This window comes from Orussus abietinus, unplaced genomic scaffold (assembly GCF_000612105.2).
Source record: "Orussus abietinus isolate OABI.00-Male unplaced genomic scaffold, Oabi_2.0 scaffold13, whole genome shotgun sequence".
NCBI lineage: Eukaryota > Metazoa > Arthropoda > Insecta > Hymenoptera > Orussidae > Orussus > Orussus abietinus.
The window spans coordinates 1,190,816-1,210,849 of NW_019394887.1; the positions used below are offsets into that span (position 1 = coordinate 1,190,816).

Sequence of the window (20,034 nt, forward strand, 5' to 3'; positions counted from 1 at the left end):
ATCTCCTACTCATCAAAGGTTTAGTTAGCGACGCGCTGGGAGGTTCGCCGAGTCGCCGCAACGTCGCGAGAGCGCGGCGGTAGCTGGCGACCCTCTTGCTCGGTCAGAGTCTATGGAGTGTGAAGTTGTGTTCGAGGCATGGCGACACCCGACCCTGTAGACCCGGCCAGCTTAGAAATCAAAACCCGTAGCATAGAACAGACACTACTGCCGCTGGTCAAACAGGTAAGACCTGACGGCGTAGACGATCGTCCCTTTCCTCGAATCCGTGCTCGTTTTCGCAGCCTACTTTCTCCCGCGTCGGCCATTCCCGCAGTTATACAGTGTCCGTTTCCCGGAGCGGCACATTGCCCGTCCAGTCCACGGACTTGGATTAAGGGGACGGTGCCTCGGCGGCCATCTTGGGTTGCGCGACCCCCTCTCGACTTTTGTTGACATCTGCCAGACTCGCCCCGCGCGAGCTGAAGAAAGATCGATAAATCGATATGCTAACCCGGGAAACCGTACGAGCGATATTTTGTATAGCGATGCAACGAAAAAAAAAAGAAATAAACGGATCGCCGCCGCGCTGGAAGTGGAACTTCTTATTCCTATCTCGAGTGTCAATGATTAACCGAGGTTTAAGGAATTAACCGAGGTTTACGCAAACCGTCTGTCTATTAGCGCGAATGGATATCAATCCACTGCAAATATAGAAATAAGCGTTTCACGCCTCGTTACGCTGCTGTTTCATTTTAATTAAGCTCACGGAATGTTTAACTTAGGAAATTAATGCCGTAGGGACGTGGAGGAATTGTTGTTAGGTGTTTCGCCACTCGTCCGACGTCGCTTTGATTTTTTATTCGGGATGTATCGCGCGAAGGACGTTCCTGCACCGAGGGCACGTCGCTCGGCTCCGCGTTGCAACAAGTGATGCATATAGGTGCTAAACGCGGAATGATCAGTCAAAAAGTTTTACGATGTGACCGTCGTGAGGGAAAAGGTGGCTGTGTGCTCCGGTACGTCATATACTCCAATATATACCATACAAAGAGAGAAATAAAGAATATGCCGCGAGGAGTCGCTCGGCGTTGGCGCCGCCATTTTGAATCTTGATATTCCCACTTCAGATCCGGACGGGACGAGGAGGCGAGATATTTCGACGCTAATGCATTCGCCGGATGATAATAGTCGGGCTGGTGCCACTTCTACGACACGAGGATGACAGCATCCCCGGGAATATCGCCGCCGGAGACGCGTTATCACCGTACACCCCATTTAATCTATCACGGTGGAAACGGAACGTTCAGACCGAACTCGAGGCAAACAAAGTTCCGCCGTGAAATTCAGGTTTGACGATGATACGGTTTAACCCCGGGCTTCGTTTCACGTGCGGTTAAAGCAATTTGTCACTTTCGTTTTTCACAGGTGATGCAGCTCAACCCCCACCGACGAGCGGCGGGAATATAGCTGTTTTGTATGTCGGAAAAGTCCCGATAACGTGACTCTAGAAAGAGGTCGTTAGACTAATGCCGGTGAAAATTCTGGAACTAGGAGAGATGCCGTATTCAGTTTGCAAATCGTCGAACGGTCGCGAAACTCGAAAATGAATAATACGGGGAGGTGAGGTGAAATAAAGAGACAGGAATAACGTGGAGAAAAAGGAGGGCGGGAATTAAAAGGTAGACTATCAAGACACGTTACTCCAAGAGCATGTGCAATTTCCATGTACAAAGGAAAGGGTTTCGTGCTCTTCTCATTATCAAATCGCACCCCCGCGAGAATCGGGAAGTTCGATAGTTTCACGGCAAGCTAAATAAATTTAACAATTACTATACGAAAACTCGAAACATTAATTGAGAAAAAAATTAAACTGAAAATAATTTCCAGTTAAAGTTTTAAAAGGTGTCTCGACACCTTTGGTAGAAATAGCGTTAACCCTAGAACTACCAAACCCAGGGAAAATGCCTGATTCCTGTGAAAAAAAAAAGCCCGTCCGGTAGTTCCAGTGTTTAATTTTCCGTATAAATTAATCCAACCAGTCGAACAGTTCGTCAACACCACGTGGTCGAATTACCACGTGGAAGCATAAATTCCCCTGTACAAATGATTCTAACCCGGTCTCCGCGTAGGATGCGTCCCGGCGCGCGTCCTCCGCGAGACTGTCGTCCGGGCAGGCGGGTCCCCTCCTCGGCGCCTTGGCGCCTCCACCTCGAGCCGGTCGCGTCGACGCGGTCGGGCATGGAGCCGGTCGACGGCGTGGAAATCTCAATTTCGCGGGGAACGGTCCTGGCCGGTATTGATTGTCGGTTCGAGGGTGCGCGCAGCCTCTGGCCGGCGCTCCCGTACACGCGTTCCTTGCGGCGGATACGTTCACACCGACTACCACTCCCAAGGGAGCCTCGGCGCCGCGCTCCTCGAGAGTCCAGTCTTCCCTGGTCGCTCGACGGGCCAGCAGCACCGGGCCGGCCGCATCTCGCGGGACCCTCTCTCTCGCTCCCACGGCCCCCTCGTTCTCTCCGTCTCTCTTTCTCTCTCTCTCGCCCCAGACCGGTGGAGCCGCGACTCCTCGACCGCTCGCCGGCCGGTGGAATCGGATCCAATCGACCCTGGACCAACCTCCGGCCCGTTCCTACATGCACGCACTTGTTAACGATATCGACGCGCACCCCACCGAGGAATATTTAGGAGCATGTTGACGATTCATAGTATATTTTCCCGCTACTGAAGGAAGAACTAAAGGAGGGACGCTCCCGGGCCCGCGGGTGGAACCATGGTGTAAAAACGGGTCCGAGTAGTACCTTGTATAGTTGGACGCGGAGGGATATATAGATATATATATATAGGTATATAGACGTGTACAGAGGAGGGTCGGAGGAGGTCGTGCCTCCTCGAGCATTCGGGTTTAAACGTGCACCAGGATTCCGGCGAACATGTACGAGGGGGGCATGGCGGCCGACCGACAGGTACGTCTTCCATCCCCTTAAGGTGAACCTAGCGACTTTTCCCCAAGAGGAGTCTCCGCGAACCGCCTTTGTCCGGAGTACCACTGGTGGTGGGATGTCACGAGGTTACCTTGTTTCCTCGAAATAGAGAGGCGCACATTACATTAAGTATGAGTCAGTTACTGGAAGATAAATGTCGAATTCGAAGCGGCGATATAGCGTCTTCTGATTAACCTGGTAATGATAACGAGTGGAGGGATCTTCTGTGATAACTGTACCGCTCGGAGGAATCTGCAAAACTTCCCCACGTAATAAGGAGTGGGCTGGACGTGATTGAATTAACTGCGCAAATTTCGGAGATATTGTTGCGTAGGGGTGGAGAGATAAACGCCTTTAAGGCGATTGCGCGTAACGATATATCCGTGAAAAATCTATCCACGGATTTAACGGGCCTGCGAATCCTGACTCGAATTACAAATCCCCAGGATTCGTCGTTACCCGTGTGGTTACCTTTAAAGCGACTGCACGGAACGACAAATCATTGCGATAAATCTGCGCAAACCGATCCACCGAACTGTCGAGGACGCCGTATAAAGACTCGGTACGAGTTTTGTTTAACTTGCTGGAATTACAAATCCCCAGGATTCGTCGTTACCCATGTAGTAACCTTTAAAGCGACTGCACGGAACGACAAATCACTGCGATAAATCTGCGCAAACCGATCCACCGACCTGTCGAGGACGCCGTATAAGGACTCGGTACGACTGCGTAAACTCGACTTAACGGCATTACTTCGATTTAACTGCACAGATTACAGATTGCCACGATTTGTCGTTACGTGTGTGGCCACCTTCTGACATAGCCCTGCGGGTTTTCGATCTCTCCCTCGAGGGCATTTTAACATGTACAAAGTGAAACGCTCGACGGAACCGCTCGACCCTCCTGTACGTCCTCGTACACCGCTCCCCGGGTTAAACCGCGTCTTTTACCGGAAATCTTTAAACGCTTTTTAACACCGGAGTACGACTACATCCCAGGAATATCTTAACAACCCTCGAGTACCCCTGTTATTGTCCTATGTAAAAAACAATGGTCCCAGCACAACGCGCTTGATTTGGGTCGTCGGAAGGGTGAGGGGGTGGACGATCAACAGATTCTAATCTTTATGAACCCACTCGCTGAAGGTCCCTCAAGGTCGACACATTGTGCCAACAATTCGACGCCGCTAATCCTGGGGTGTGGCTTTAGGTTAGGTCCTCCCTAAAAATGCCCTCCTCGGTTAGGACGATCTTTCATCCCGATTTACTGCGAGATTTCCCCTCAAAGAAGGTCTTTTACCCAATTTACTCGCCTTCGGTTTTCCTTTCATCGGGTCGCTATCTATAGGTTAGGTGGGATTTGACTCTCGATGTTTCCAGGTCGCAGGCCAGATCTCACGTATGGGATTTTCTCTTGTCTCCCCCCCACCCCGCAAATATAGCGCCACGTGACCTGCATTATCAGTAGCCTATATAACCTATTTTCGCTAAAGGTACTTGGCTGGAAACTCAGCCGGGATTTTTTAATAGACTCGCGATTGGTAAAGTGACGATGTAAACGTTTATTACTCGATGCCTCTTCTCATCGGATCGTTTTCCACAGGCTAGGTGGCATTTAACTCTCGCTATTCCCAAGTGACAGGTCAGATCTCACGTGGGGGATTTTCTCTTGTTTTCCCCCCACCCCGCGAACATGGCGTCACGTGACCTGCGTGTTGTAGGTTAGATATTGCACGAGCCAATTGGACCGGAGCGTAGGTGAAAGTGCCACCGGAAATACCCTCGACTTCTATTTCAGGTTCATTACCGCATCCGGGGTGGCGGGAAGGTTTTTCACGCGTAAAAATTAATCCTCCACCACGGGGGGTCTGAAAAATCGTTTGAGGCTCTGCTGGGGGGGGGAGACGAGGTCCGGGGAAACTACCCTCTACGTATATATGCACGAGCACGACCCTTGAGACTGTGGGAATCCTCGAGGAATTTCTCGACGGCTCTTTGAGGCGGCATACATCTTCCAGGAATTTGTTAGCTGCGGTTTATGGGCCACGTAAATTCTCGGGGAATGCTTCGACGGCGGATTAAGGCCGCGCTTAGACGCTTCGGGAATTTCTCGAAGAGCTGTTCGAGGCGAGGTTAAATTTTTAAGGGACTTATTGGCAGGTACTCAGGTCCCGTGGGATTTTTTTAACCGCCGATTAAGGCGACGTCCTTTCTCCAGGAATTATTTGGCGGACGTTTGAGACGTCGTGAGGTGTCCAGGAATTTTCTGGCAGCCCTCGAGACAGGGGTTTTTACGGGATTTCTTTTCCACGGGTTGTTCAGGTCGTATGGGCTCTCAATGAAGTCTTTTTACGGGTCTTTAAGGGAATGGAAACTTCGGAATTTCTTGATTTTAAGTAACGAGAGGGTTTTGACAATGCTCGTATCTCGTTCATCCCCAGATCTCGACGTTGGTGTCACACAGAGACCGGCCGATATGCTCGGACCGAAGTCTTCGTGCCGTCGCCAGGGTAGGCCAGGCCGTAAACCTTGCCGTAGAAAGATTCGTGACCGTCGGCGAGACCATCGCCGACGACAACCCGGAGATCAAGCCGGACATGTACGAAGCCTGCAAGGAAGCCAGGGTGGCGGGTAAGTAACGATTGCCCGGACGAGAGTCCTAATCGGGACGAGAGATCCGAGGTAAGGATGGAGAGAGGATGGACTCCTAAAAATGAAAAAAAAAAAATCCGTCCATCCCCTTGTTTCCTCCCTTGAATACATGTGCACCTAGAGAAGGTGCTTTCGAGGTCACCGAATCGAGTCTCTCGACATTCAAAATGGCCGCGCCGGCGTGGCGGGTCGTTTGAAAATTGCATTCAGGAAAATACCTACAAACAAATTTGAAAAGAATTGAAATTTCAGGAGTTTCAGGACCTTCCTTATAGTCTCCCTGTTCACGTTGTAACGTTTCAAACTATTCGGTGAACCGACTTGGGAGAAAAGTTTGATAAACGAAGCCTCTTCGAGGGCACTTTCGCATCACCTTAACCGGAGCCCTCCTCGGCAGGAAATGACAAACTTGAAACTGCATTTCGGACGGGGAATGATATCCAGGGTGATATCGAATCTAGGACAATCGTATGTTCGGGTTAAATCAAACGAGATTAACTTTGTGTGATTTCGTTGAGCAACCTTGATGACGAAACCTTAGGAGCCGTCGGTACGGTGAATTGATGTTGCGTTATTTAACAGTCAATGAGTCTTTCCGCCGTATGGGCGAGATGCAAATGACTTCCGCGTCCGCCGTGACGCTCGTATGCAAATCATTTCTTCCCTTAACAATGGACGCGGATAATAAAATGGCCCTCTTCCAGGCTCGGCGATAGAGAAGCTGTGCGAGTGCGCCGTGGAAGATAGCCTGGCGGACAGGGGCTCGGTCGTGCGAGCTGCGCGGTGCCTTCTCGGTTCGGTGACCAGGGTCCTCCTCTTGGCGGACATCGTCGTCGTCAAGCAACTCCTCCTCGCTAAGGACAAGGTCGCCAGGAGCCTCGGACGCCTCGAGAGCGTCTCCAACTTCACGGAGTTCGTCAAAGCCTTTAGTCAATTCGGCGCCGAGATGGTGGAATTGGCGCACCTGACCGGCGACCGACAGGTGAGATCGATTGCCTAGTTAGGACGATACGAAAGGGTGTATATACATATATATATATATTAAACGTGAAAATGTAAAACTTTTCTCCGGACTATGTGCACCGAATTATCTGAAAGTTAAACACGCGATTATGGAGGCCCTTAACCATTTGGACACGGAGCCATTTCGACATATGGGCGAAATTCGTCTGACCGTGCAGGCGATATTGGACCAAATGTCGCGCGCCTTTAGGCGCTCTTAGTAGCCAAAAGGTTAAGAAAGAACGCGACGTTCGTGAAATCTCATTTTTCGAGAAGAAAATAATGTCTTCTTGGTTCTTGTCCGAGGTAAATAGACATTTTTTTCCTGAAAAATGAAATTTCCATCAGTGTCGCGTTCTTCCTTAGAGCCTCTATAATCTCGTGGCGAGGTTCCAAATGATTCGGCGCACCCAATTTGGAGAAAAGTGTGAGGAAAGAGGCCCCTGAGATGCCACTTTGGTATCGCCTTAAGGATACGAGGGCCGGGGGACTCTGAATGCAGCGGAGGAAAAATGGAGGAGAGAGAATAAATGAGAGCCGTTCCATCGCTCTGGTTTTTCCGTGAAAGGAACGAGGGAGAGAATTTGCCCCTTCTGAAGAATATCCCGTGGCGGCTTTTATCATAATTCATCATAATTGGACTAATTAAATCTGTTGCAGAATGATCTCAAAGACGAGAGAAGGAGAGCTCAAATGGCCGCGGCGCGACAGGTCCTCGAGAGGAGCACGATGATGCTGCTCACTTCCAGTAAAACGTGCTTAAGGCATCCCGAGTGTCCTTCGGCGAAAGAGAATCGGGACACGGTGTTTTGTCAAATGAGGAGAGCCATGGACCTCATCCACTACGTCGTCAAGGATGGCGTCCTCGACTGTAGCGAAACGCAGCCTTACTCGAATTCGCAGGTAAGCCTTAAGGCGATACGAAACTACCGTCGGAGGTCTCTACGAGGCTTTTCGGAAAACCAGATTTTGCTAACGGTCCCGTCCTTCCTCGTATAATAATTCCCTAACGACTTTCATTCTTATCTGCAGAGCCCTCAGCAAGAAGACTGGGATAGTAGCACAGTGTGCGCAGCCTTAAAGCATTTCGAACGTCTAGTGGAGACCACGAGGATGACGCTACTCGGGCCAGGGTGCAAAGAGAGCTTGACGGCCGCTTTGGACACCGTCGTCGAGAGAACGCAAGACTTCACTGATAGCGCCTATACTAGTCACGAGCACAGGGAAAATATTCTCCTCCTGTGCGACCGGGCCAAGCTGGAGCTGAACACGCTCCTCAGGATCGGGAACAGCATGGTGGGTGATTACTTTTGCACGAGGCGAACTCGGCTGTTAAATTAGACCCGGGGACCTGGAATCGATTCCGGGCGCCGACCTTTAAAAATATACCTGGGTACTCGTCCGCCACCTCTGACCAGAGACGATCAGAATTGTAATATTTTCTTTTTTTTTTTCTCCACATAATCGCGATTTTTTTAATTACTTTAATTATTCAAATGGACACATTTAAATGATTAGAGGCTGATAAATGTCGGCGATTTCTTTTGAAGAATCACAAATCGTCGATTAAAAAGAAATACTCATTAATGACTCTTCGGACATCGCTTTCGTATCACCTTAAGGTGCTTTCGGATTCGGTGGAATTTCAAACAATTCCCTGCACCCAGGTCGGGGAAAACTTTTATATACGGAATTTCAGGTAAATCACCTGTCTTCGGAGGAGGTCCAAACTCGAAAGGATCCGGTTTGGTGAAATTTTTCATAAACGTTTGATCCCTCAGCCGGCACTTTGATATCACCTTAAGGGGATGTTCGACATGCACAAGGGTTTCCCTTGTGGATGCTCGAGCTTAAGCGTCCGCACCCATGGAAGCGGGGACGTGAGTGAATACTTTGACTCAGGAGAACTTCGAGGGTGGAGGAGGCTCGCCCAATTCCGAAATGGAGCAAGCCGTGCTGGGAGTCTTGCGAGCCACCAATGACCTACGACAACAACTGAGCACTACGACATTGGAGCAAGCCGGAGATCTGGGCCAAGTGACTAAGGCCGGCGAGGAACTCGTATCGACCATTAGGAACCTTGCCTTAGCCAATGACATTGGTAGACTACAGGAGAGCAGCGACCGCTTCCACGAGTACATAGAGCACATCCTCGAAGTGAGTCCACTTGCCACTAGAACCGCCAATAATTGGGCAATGCATAAGACCGAGCCTCAATTTAGCCACCGTTGCCTCTCAAAGTTCAGGGTATAAAAATTTAACACAAGAAAGTGCATCGATACCTCCTATCGGAGGGTCTGAAATAATGAACAGACTGCGAAGAGTGAATTTATAATTTAAATGCCATGTCAGTAGAACGTATCTCGCGACGAGAGGCTCTTTTGAAGGGACCTCGACCTACCTATCGAAATTGAATCTGTGTCGACTTTGCTTTTAATTGATTATTCCTACGGTAAATAGGTGTGTAAGCTCTTGAGGCACGTTGCATTATCGGAATCGTTACAAGTCTCGGCCAAATTCACAGAGATCAACCTACGAATATATGGCCCGCAAGTTGTTACCGCAGCTCATACATTAGCGAGGCATCCAACGAGCAAAATTGCCAAGGAGAATCTTGAAGGTAAACCGACTGTCCCTTCGACTGCTTTAAGAAATCTTAACACATTATATATTAACATTTAAGCACCGCTGTAAAATGCACATCGATGTAAACAATTTAATTTCCTTTTTTTCTACAGTTTTTGCTGATATGTGGCAATGGCTTATGTCGGATGTAACGGCAGTGGCAAAGGATGTACTCGAGTTAACGCAAAATAGGCCAGAAAAGCAAGTGTACATGTCATTGCCACGCCCTGGGGTGAGTATGCCTCGACACTCGGAGCGGACAGAGCCAACCGATACTTCTTTTATAAAGACACTTGTGCTAATCTAATTTATTTAACGTGGGACTTTATCGAGTCCTCCAAGGGTGTTGTCAAGCAAAGAGACTCGAAGGTTCCACCACCACTGTTTCCTTCGTAAAGGAAAAATCCTTATCGCCACTCGTTGTGTGTGACAGAAACATGGAACGACCAGTAAACCACTGAAGCCTGTTCGGTTGGACAGCGAAGAGCAAGCGAAAATTGCAAAGGCTGGCCTGGAAATGAAGTTGATTACCTCGGAAATGGACGCCGAGACCGAAAAGTGGCAGGAAAGTGGAGCGACCCTCGAGGAGAACAACGACATTGTCAAGAGGGCGAAAAACATGTCATCGATGGCCTTTTCTATGTACCAATTCACTCGGGGCGAGGGTGCGTTAAAGACTACTCAGGACCTTTTCACTCAAGCTGAATATTTCGCCGAAGAAGCCAACCGATTGTACAAAGTCGTCAGACAATTTAGTTACCAGGTACGAAGAGATTAATTTGTCGACGTGACTATGCAAGCAATTATCGTTTACTCGTTTACTGATTGGATTAAAAAATTATGGGAAAAAGGAAGTGGTAATAATGGCAGAAAATGAGACGGTCTATTGACAGTCTCCAATTGTGAGGTTATCTTTCTCGTACCTAACATATTATGGACCGCAGGTGCCAGGAGGTCCACATAAAAAGGAGCTTCTAGAGAATCTGGACCGTGTGCCGACGTATGTGCAGCAACTCCAATTTACCGTAAAAAATCCCACCGTTGGAAAAGCAGCCACCTTCACGAAAGTAGATAATGTGATTCAGGAGACGAAGAATCTCATGAACGTTATTTCAAAAGTGGTCACAACCTGCTTCGTTTGCGCTACAAAGGTGAGTAAATTAAGTATCCAGCAGTCTTAGTATTTCACAACGGAGAATTACAAAGTGCTCCTATTTTCCTAATTTTCTAGACATTGTTGAAGGTGATGAAATAAGGCAATAGCATACGTAGTAAGCCTTAGACTTACGTGGACTCAAGCCCCACGAATTCACACGCGGTCGTTTGCGGTAGCGATACGTTTTCCCATCATCATGCACATGTACTTTCTTCCAACCACCATCTATTAATTTATTTATTTATTAACCTTTTTGTAAAACCACGAATAGTTACATAAAAGATGACTCGTTTGCATTGAGACTTGTCAATAGATCTATATTTTTATCCATGACGTTCAGTTTTCTACTTTCAGTCTGCGTTCTTCCCTTACCTAATTTTTCATCCATTCTAACTTCATTTCAGTCTGCACCGATTTGAGTTAAGCTCACCATAGTCGAATTAGGTTTCCATCGATCATTACATTTCTTTCTCCGAAACGCGTTGAGCCTACCATTGCAAATTGTGTTCCTCTGTAACGTCTCTGTCCTTTACACATTTACTCACTAGCACAATGCCAGCATGCCGCAGTGCTTGGAAACAAGCCCACCACAGGTCCCAGGACTGGACGAAGAAGAATGCCTATATCCCGTCAGTCCCAGGCAATTGCCTTCGACAAGTCCCTTCATCCAGCCCATTCCGCTTACGTCTCTGCAGCTCTACGGCATTCTCAAGTCCCTTTACCTAGACCCACCGGCTCCGAGTTCCCATTCCCGCTCCAACGTCCAACGAGTTTCCCCACCCCGTAATCGTCTGCCACTTTGTGCAACGACAAAGGCACCCGTCACTGGATTCCAATCGCTACACAGTTCACAAGACCTACAAAAACTGTTCTAATCATGGATACACCAGACCCAACTGCAGCAGTCATGGCACACCACACTATTAACACAATGCGCCCCATTACAGATTGATTTGGATTTCGTTAGTAAAGAATGGAGTAAATTTCAGTGGGGCTGAGGAACACCAGGTGAGGAAAAAGAAAAACCATTGACGTACTTGTCCGTTAAAAGAGACGATTCGGAACAACGACTCAGGCAGGCCATGCACCGAAAACGCATACAAGAAATAAGTAAATGTTTCGAGAATTACTTTATAAGACGATACAATCGGTGCGAATTATCTACTGTATGCGTCTTACGTGCCATGGCCTGGCTTACCTTAACATTCCGACCGGTATGACTTTTGAGGTTACCTTTAGCGAGACTCGGGTTTTGCATCCCCGGGAACGCCGTAGAACGAGAATACTCAACGGCTGCGGTATAACGGCAACCGGCAACTTCGCGAGAGAAACGAGCGGCGAACGCACGTGTTTGGGAGGTTAGGTTAGGTTATCTTCAGCCCGCGTTTCTTGTTCCTTTCAGTACAACCTGGACTTCCGAGGACTGTCGGCGCGGGGGAGCGGGGGTTCGCCGTACAGAGGCGGGGAAGGTGCAGGAGCTGACGGCGACGGCGGTGGTCCTGGCGGGGATGGCAGCAAGACTGGCTCTGCTCCCGGCAGCGATCCGTCCGTCTGACATTTCGGGATGGCCCGTAGGGCCAAGGGAGACGCTCGTCGCACTCGGGTCTCCTTCTTACTCTTTTAGGGTCCTCATCTTCCGTTCTTCCGTCTCCCGATGCGCGACTCCAAGGAAATTAGGTGTTGCCACCTCCAGAGGGATTCCTTTCGGTTCTCGCACGATATTTCGCAGCCATTTCGAGGTATTACGGAGCTTGACGAGTATGTAAGTGTTCGGAAAATATAACCTCTTTCTATTGATCTCATTACACATTCATCCTCTCTTCTTGTTTTGTCATTCTCACCACGTGTAGGTCTCTGTCTAGCACTCTAGTTGTTCGCCACTCAGGAAAAACGTTTTCACCGGTGTCAAATGGGAACTTTAACGGGGACCCTTACAAACGTGCCATCGGTGTCGGATCTTGTCCGGCCTTGTAAAACCCATAGATTGAACGAGGACAATAATGCATTTCTCATTGCTCTTTTTTTACTGGCAGCATTCATTGACGTAGGCCAAAGGCATTCGAGATCATTCGTATAATTCTGACGTTTAGATTTATAGAAGATTTACTGTGTGCGCTTCGAAGATGTATCCAATTCGGAGAGAGATAACGGGGAGTACGTTTTTTATGTTGGCAACACAACTCATCTCGGCTGAACTAAAAATCGACCTAATTATATTCCACGGAACCTTCCGAGGGGACGACACCTTGTAAAGACTGGCGATCGAACTCAAATTTAAACTCGGCTTTACAGATTCTTCTATATCGGTACTTTTACGAGGTTGCTTTAAGAAAACGCGGAAAAAAAGCTTTTCGCTCTCCTTGCTTCTTCGACTTCCAAACCCAAGAGTCAACCTTTCGTTTATTAGTAAATGGCGGATGCTTAGCTTTGGAAGTAAGAAAATCAAGGGACGTTAAAATCATGCTTCCATCTTCCTTTTAAATAAACTTATACTAAACTAAGGTGAAAAAAACTTCCGAGAAAGATATCTAATTATTTAGGAGGAACGACGTTACGTTTTATGACATTATATATTGTATTACATTATGTTATTGTGTTGTATCGTATATGGACATCCGTATAGTTCAAAACTGTCCTTATATGGAAGAACAGTATTTAAAATAACACATTCTAATACGCTTTCCTTCTGAGATGTTAAAAAATAGTTGGCCTTATGCACGTAAGTTACGGAATAAGATGCTAAATACGACGTACGGACAGTAGTCGGGGAATTGTGTAGACACTCGAATATCTGCTCAAGCGTGGAGTTTATATCGGAACCGTTTCAGAAATCGCGAATTAACCATCCGAAGTGAAACAAGTGTTTATCGCGAGCCCGTCAGCTTAATAATGACGGTAAATAATGAATTAACCTAGAAATGAGTTTTGTTTGTACTTCCAGACCAAACAATCTGCGCGATTAAGAGTTTTCCTAATCGTAGCCGCGTGGTACGAATGCCTCATTTAAAACAATCACTATTACATACGCGACACGATTGTGTCTTATACTATTTAGAAGAAACGTATTATTAACAAATGAAACAAGAAGCTGACAACGGTACGACGGGTGACAAGTGGTACGATTCAATTAATCTGCTGCTGCCGTCAGCTGTGTGCATGAACCTACAAAAGATACGTAACGATATGATGCAAATTCAAGCTATACATTGTAATTGGTCTTAATATAACTTTTTTCCCTAGGAATTTACGTGACTCGGGTATGTGCCTATCATTGTTGGACAGACGGAGTGTGATTTAAACTGTTCCACTAGAATTAGACCTTCGTCAGATCGTTCGTTTCCGTGTGTCCATTAATGACAGGTACTTTTGGACACGGCAAAGCCGCTCAAAAACCAAAGGCAATCCTTAAGAGTGCCCTGATCGGAGCAATAATACTCCTACATTGCTATACGTTCCGAATTTGCGAATAGCCGTATCGGGCTGTCTACTTTCTGTGTCACATCTCTTGTTTGTGACACAAACTTAGAAGTAAGCGACAGAGCATTTAACCTGGAGAAACTTTTTATTTAGGGGGTTTAATGTCGCATCAACGCTGATGTCATTAGCAAAACTTGTTATCACAAAATACATTAATATTAAGCTTGATTATGTAGGTGTTGTTTTATCGTTTACTTGGTTATACGATAAATGGAATTGTAACAAGTGCACCGCACAAGCACCTCACATGTGGGAATGGAGTAAATGTTAATCTGCGATAGAAGTCGCCAAATGGCGCGACTAGTGAACGTTTTATACCCGTGAACAAAGGTACATAAGCTGTTGACAGAAGCGAGTCGGACAGGCATGTGTAGACAAAAGTATTATTTAAAAGACAGTAGTTCGGTATATTCATGTCATATTTATAATAAAAACTTTTCTCTGTTAAGATGGTTATATATGACACGAAATTACTGCCATCCCTTTTCTAACACCCCTCCTCTAATTTTCTTATCATTCCTGTTATCTGTAATTCCAACTTCTGCTCCATCTTCTTATTCCTAAGTTTGTCACTTGTTCGGGTAACTTCAAAACTCATAGAATTAAGTGAATTATGTTACATGTATATCTATACAGATGGTAATTGACTAATCGTCGATCGCAACTGACAAAATGTCTGATCGACTACTCTTGGCCTTATAATTGAAGACTATTGGCATTGGTGTGTCCCTGTTCTTTTAATACGAACTGCAATATTTTCCAAATATCAAACGCAGCTCTAACTCACCATTAGTGTAGAAAACAGGCGTGAAAGCTCGAAATCTTCAATTATAATGGAACTTTACAGTTCATTCTATTATATCTGAAACCTATGTTATGTAGGATCTTGATCCGTGGATTCGTTTGTGGGAATTTTTTTTTTAAGCCACCAATGTGCGTACAAACCAGACCTGAATATTAATTCTACTCGTTTTTTTTCTTGTCTTAGATGCACCACTCGACTACTAATTTTCCTTGGGGTGTTGTAACATTGATTTGTGTACGGTACAGGCTCACTAAACCTTTTACGATTCATAGTTATTGATCGCTTTGTAGTCAAACACGGTGCTTGCTCTGTAGAAATAGTATCAACATTACTCTGTTGAGATGATTGTTGAGTTTCACTACGATCTGTATTCTGAGAAGCCGGTAACGAATCAAATGGTGAAGCACAAATGCATTGACGCTCAAATTCGTGTTCTTCGGTTTCACTTTCTCTGTGCGATGCATCGTATGTTGGAGATGTAGACTCCACACTGTCTCGATCAGACTTGTGAAAATTCAGTTCCGAAGAGTTCCAGTTACAGCTTCCGGCCATCCCTGAATCAGACGATCGGGGACTCGTAACCACAAGTCTTGAGGAATTATCAATCTCAAATGTACAGACATTCCTCTCTTTGGTTTCCTCTTCAGTAAAATCTTCGTAATCGTCTTCATCCTTTCCATTATCTTCGCTAGTTGGTGTTAACATCAACCATAACCTGCTCACTGTGTCTTTTTTGACTAGTTCGACGCACTTCCAATTTTTCGCGTGTTTGTTTAGATTCCCACCATTACGCTCTGTGTTATAATGTTCCCAGTAAGTGTCACATAACGAAGGATGAGCCGGCATAGTAACATTTACTTTTCCAACTGAAGAAGAACCTGGTAGACTTTTGGTATCATGGAATCCGTTTTGGGCAGAACTCGACTCGGAGACGAGTGTAGGAACGGTAGAGTCACAACACTTTACCGTTTCTGTCGCGTAATTCACATCGAGGTTTAAAGTCGATTTGTACACAGAACGCGTTTTATTCACTGATTTGTCGACAACAGAAGCATCTGATTCTGATTGACTACTGTCCGGTTGAATCGGACATATCGAGTACTCCACTTTGCACTTTCTCATTTTAACACCGGTTAAGTCCAGCTTCACGATGTACTCAAAGTACAACAGTTTCTTCAATAACTCTGGATAAATCACTTTCTTCCTGACGAGACGTGCGAAAAATCGCGAGAGCCGAGAAAACGGAGGATAACAGGAACTCCCACAAAATGCTGACGTTGACTTGACTGGCTCGCTGTTGTGCTCCGAGGTTAAACTCTCAAACCACTGGTGTTTCTCTTCGCTAGAGGAGCACAACACGAGAATGCTGTCCATCGTTGGCCCTAGGAAGAGATCCACACGTTACAAGATGTCAGCAAGATCTGGTGAAAAGTCAGTATTTCAATTATTTCTTTCTAAAGCCATTAACAAGACATCATGCTCAAATTCACTATGCCGTTTCTTATACCTGATATTGTAAATGCATTCCTCGTCTCTTCTGTGTTTGCCATTGGAGTGATCGTAATTGTGCCTAACGGCAACTTGCACTAACAAGAAGTCATTTTAATAAGTAGCTTCTCTAGATTATATCGTAAATACTTAAAAGATTCGATCTTCGAACGTAGGGTTTGCCGATACAAATAGTTTGGAATGTTTTTATAACAATGGATTAAAGTATTACAAACTATTAATTGAAAATCATTTATTATCGCACGGTTTTTAATATATTTATAATGAGTGTATTGTATGTAAGGTACGCACCTCGTAAACAAAAGAACTCATAGTCTGATTAGTACTCAATATGTGAAGGGCCGTGGGAGATAAAACGAGGTATCTGGTTCGTAGTTCCTCTCCCATAACGAGAGTCACTAGGCCGACGTGAAGTATCTCATCTATGGATCCTAATTCTTCGCCATCCCAGTCTTCGATTCCTCCCATCAATACTTGAAGAGCCAGTTCCTTCCTTCTCCTTATACTAGCGCATGTCTCCTGATAAAATTCGTCTGGATTAATTTACTTCCAATCAATGCAATCACAAGTGCGTAATTTCATATTTAATTTATACTCACAGCTATTTCTCTGTAGAGGATAATGCATCGTTGCACATTTCCCTTATCTGGGTGGCACCTCTCCGTATACCTTTCCAATTCTTGAAACATGGCTGAGTACTTTTCCAGTCTACGAAGGGGTTTACTTAAACCAGTTGTAAGGACTAGAATACCCGGTGACACTGCTCCTTTCTCTTCCATGTATGCATTCAATTCTTTTCTGTTAAAATATAGAAAGTTCATTAATAGGCATTTATAATATACAAATACCATTACAGGTACGTAACATGTATTAAAAAATAGAAAGAAAATCAACCTGGGATTTACCTATATTTGTCTAAAATGCACACTGCTAGTGGATGATGATCACAATAAGATTGATGAATCTCATTTATTCTAGATGCTAGCATTAAAAAGCGGTCTCCCACTTTGCTCATCGATCCCTGAAGTAAGGCACGTTCCAACAACTTTAGAAGATATTCGTGAATCTCCAACACTTCTAACAAATTACCAATTAATTGGCTAAATTCTTCCTCGGTTAGGCTGAAATAAACAATGACATTCATTCTTAACCAAATGTCAATCAGAGTTTGTTGTTCTATTTTGTTTTAACTCGATATTAATTATTCTTACATGTTAGTCGAAGCAAGTGGCTGTAGAAAATTGTCAACCAATCCTTGCAACTCTGCAACGTTCGCTTTCTCAGTGTCGACTATATCTTTAAGTATAATGCCACGATTAATACTGTTCCAATGTACGTCATGAGCTAACATCTTCGGTGGCTGTGGAATCGTTCTCATGAATAGATCTATAAATATTGATAGGAAAAATGAATAAATATACTTTATGAATAAATATTTATTTCAAACATAATTTTGTTTCATAGTACAGCATACCTGAGGCATGTAGTCTGCTACATGATTCGATGAAAACCAGATAGCTTTTTATCACTGAATATTATCACATTGACATTTTATCACTTTCCATGACAACTGTAACAGCAATAATATTAAGGCCATAAGTATGTGCAACACATGGAACATTAATAATAAATATTTACCGATGACTAAAAAAATTATCGGAACGGTGTAAGGTATGTAAGCATTAAATTTTTAATTCCATTTCACATGAAAAAAATGAGTAAGAATTGATGCTTATACTTCAATTGCAAGATAACGACGAACCGAACACTTGACATAACCTTTCAACTAATATAATCAACATTTATTAATACGACAGTGGGTATATCCCAGAACAACTCGAGATCCTAGTACTTTGTATCGTCATTGGAATTTGCACCTTGAAGTTGAGCTATAAATGAACTTGTATATATATAAATAAAAACTAGCTTAAGTCAGTATGCACCTATTTCGAACGTGACCCTCGCAGTTAGAGAGAACCAGGGATTTAGTGCACTTCCTACCTTTTGACAATTATGATCCATAGGAATCTTCAACGATCTTCGCAGGATCTGAAAAAAAAATATTGAATTTTAAGCAGAGTTTCAAAGTATACGGTTCAATGAAATATTGCTGTCACATTCAAACGGGCATCTTAGGAATTTTTTAACGTATGTATAATGTGATCCTCACCATATTGATATTTTATATACTACAAATTTTAGTATTTAATCAGTGCTTCAAATGACAAGAGAAAACATGAACGGAAACATAAAAACATGGCGATGAATCACAGAACTTATAGTGATAGAAAAGGAATGCAGGTCGCCGAAGTGTAAGCATCATCTCAGAGACGAAAATACGTTTGCATCTCACTTGATGACTTCTTGCATCTGCGCGCATGCGTTTGTACAACCAATGAAAAATTGTTAACACAATCATGAATACGTGCCATAATCTTATATAACTTGCTCGTCATTGTACCTTTGACGAGTAAGATCTAGCCTGTGAACTTTTCTGTGGTCAGGCAGAAAATGTTGTGGAAAACATTGTTTCATCTTAAACGGCCTATTAGGCATTGGATATTTAATATTAGGGCATGAAAGAGGGTAAAAAAAAACTTCTCAATAAATAAAACAACATGGAATTTTATTTTCTAACCCACAAACTTAATAATGTTTTTATTAATAAGTTTAAAATGGAAGTAATTAAGAGACTCACGCGTCAAGAACTTCTTTTTTGTGTTCATAGGATGTATCGCGAATTTCCCTCTTGCAGTACTTCAAACCGTGACTTCCCTCGTTTGTATACGACTTGTACATCGGTTTTGTTAATAAGGATGGATTGAATTTTGGTATAAAATAAATCCAAGCATTTGTGAGGCAGCCATCCTGAGATAAAATTAACATGTTATAGATGGAGTTGAAAAAATGATATTTTATTTGATAGCGAAAAAACGAACCTCCTCAAAATTCAAATCAGATTTTAATTTCGGTTGCGGCACCATTAGAACTTCGTCTTCAAAGCGTTCGTAGAAAGTGGGATGTTCTTCCAAATCATCCAATCGGCTTAACATTTCTGAATCCACGTCATACAATTCGCCAATCACATTCTAAATTATAAACAGAATATAATACATCGGTGTCAGCAATTCGATGACTTTGAAAACACTGACAAACCTTGTGACATTGCAAATAATAAATAAGGAGTATTCTGTTAACGAAAAGCTAATGAAATATAATCAATTTATTAAGAACACGAGGAAGGCTTTAAATGCAGGGTTAGTTTAAGTACTAATGAAAAATTTAGTCCACGATTCTTAGGGGTAACGCCCGGTATTAATGGTTCACAGCTAAACGGACAAAATCATTGCCCAATATAATCAAACCGTGTCAACGTTGGTACATCATTTGATTTATTACATCAGAATCTTCCCAATGTTCGTTACAGAATATCCTTCTTGCCTGAATTCCTAAGTTACGGACAATAAATGAGGTTCTTTAGCCATTGTTAAGATGATTACGATTCAAGATACGTCATAATAAAATTAACAAATGATCACATACTTCACCAATGCCAGTCTTCTTCAAGAGAAAGGGAATATTGTACTTCGTCGCTATTACCAGAGGATACTTATTCGCTGTTCTACCCACACCCAAAAATGTGCATTGGCCTCCAGACGATAATAACCCGTGATTAGGTTCACCGCGTTTTAGCGTTCCGTAAAAAAAAACTCGATGAAGAAGGCGCGCAGTCAATTTCTCGGACATGTCTAACTACCACGAAAATCAAACAAGGCGTTGTATGAGTTTTACAGTTTTTGACAACACTTTGTAAATCACAGTACGCAATATAAATTGCACGGAAAG

The 20,034-nt window shown here is 44.4% G+C and overlaps 2 protein-coding genes across 12 annotated transcripts; one reads left to right on the forward strand and one right to left on the reverse strand.

The window, feature by feature from the left end:
- Window positions 1-124: 124 nt before the first annotated feature.
- On the forward strand, window positions 125-11,960 carry LOC105697645 (alpha-catulin). Of its 7 annotated transcripts, XM_012421155.1 has the most exons (13): window positions 141-225; window positions 781-998; window positions 1,110-1,329; window positions 5,404-5,593; window positions 6,319-6,596; window positions 7,277-7,519; window positions 7,649-7,912; window positions 8,519-8,773; window positions 9,077-9,236; window positions 9,355-9,473; window positions 9,675-10,004; window positions 10,186-10,392; window positions 10,946-11,638. In XM_012421155.1, exons 3-13 carry the CDS (start codon window positions 1,201-1,203, stop codon window positions 11,270-11,272), a joined length of 2,502 nt encoding a protein of 833 aa, XP_012276578.1. In that variant the 5' UTR covers window positions 141-225; window positions 781-998; window positions 1,110-1,200; the 3' UTR covers window positions 11,273-11,638. The 7 variants fall into 7 exon arrangements, with proteins under 7 accessions (XP_012276605.1, XP_012276568.1, XP_023289198.1 ...); XM_012421182.2 differs by lacking the exons at window positions 781-998; window positions 10,946-11,638 and adding an exon at window positions 11,800-11,960 and having other exon boundaries at window positions 125-225; XM_012421145.1 differs by lacking the exon at window positions 781-998 and having other exon boundaries at window positions 125-225.
- A 2-nt stretch (window positions 11,961-11,962) lies between these two features.
- On the reverse strand, window positions 11,963-18,772 carry LOC105697671 (rho guanine nucleotide exchange factor 7). 5 transcript variants are annotated; one of them, XR_002762291.1, is made up of 10 exons: window positions 18,359-18,772; window positions 18,190-18,237; window positions 17,663-17,758; window positions 17,400-17,574; window positions 17,094-17,309; window positions 16,788-16,986; window positions 16,480-16,707; window positions 16,187-16,265; window positions 14,662-16,061; window positions 11,963-13,559 (listed from the first exon to the last, which is right to left on the reverse strand). XR_002762291.1 is itself a non-coding variant. In XM_012421214.2 (9 exons), exons 4-9 carry the CDS (start codon window positions 17,564-17,566, stop codon window positions 14,749-14,751), a joined length of 2,202 nt encoding a protein of 733 aa, XP_012276637.1. In that variant the 5' UTR covers window positions 17,567-17,574; window positions 17,663-17,758; window positions 18,190-18,237; window positions 18,359-18,772; the 3' UTR covers window positions 11,963-14,748. The 5 variants fall into 5 exon arrangements, 4 of the variants coding, with proteins under 4 accessions (XP_012276637.1, XP_012276647.1, XP_012276656.1 ...); XM_012421214.2 differs by having other exon boundaries at window positions 11,963-16,061; XM_023433431.1 differs by lacking the exon at window positions 11,963-13,559 and having other exon boundaries at window positions 16,012-16,100.
- Between the last annotated feature and the right edge of the window lie 1,262 nt (window positions 18,773-20,034).

What these genes read in the sequence shown, in the direction of transcription:
- LOC105697645 (XM_012421145.1), top strand. Translation starts at nt 1,201, where the DNA reads ATGACAGCATCCCCGGGAATATCGCCGCCGGAGACGCGTTATCACCGT. An exon ending in TCAGGATCGGGAACAGCATG is followed by an intron (nt 7,913 to 8,518) that starts GTGGGTGATTAC and finishes ACTTTGACTCAG; the next exon opens with GAGAACTTCGAGGGTGGAGG. An exon ending in TGCCAAGGAGAATCTTGAAG is followed by an intron (nt 9,237 to 9,354) that starts GTAAACCGACTG and finishes TTTTTTCTACAG; the next exon opens with TTTTTGCTGATATGTGGCAA.
- LOC105697671 (XM_012421214.2), bottom strand. Translation starts at nt 17,566, where the DNA reads ATGAGAACGATTCCACAGCCACCGAAGATGTTAGCTCATGACGTACAT. An exon ending in CCACTTGCTTCGACTAACAT is followed by an intron (nt 17,310 to 17,399) that starts GTAAGAATAATT and finishes TGTTTATTTCAG; the next exon opens with CCTAACCGAGGAAGAATTTA. An exon ending in TCCTCTACAGAGAAATAGCT is followed by an intron (nt 16,708 to 16,787) that starts GTGAGTATAAAT and finishes GAATTTTATCAG; the next exon opens with GAGACATGCGCTAGTATAAG.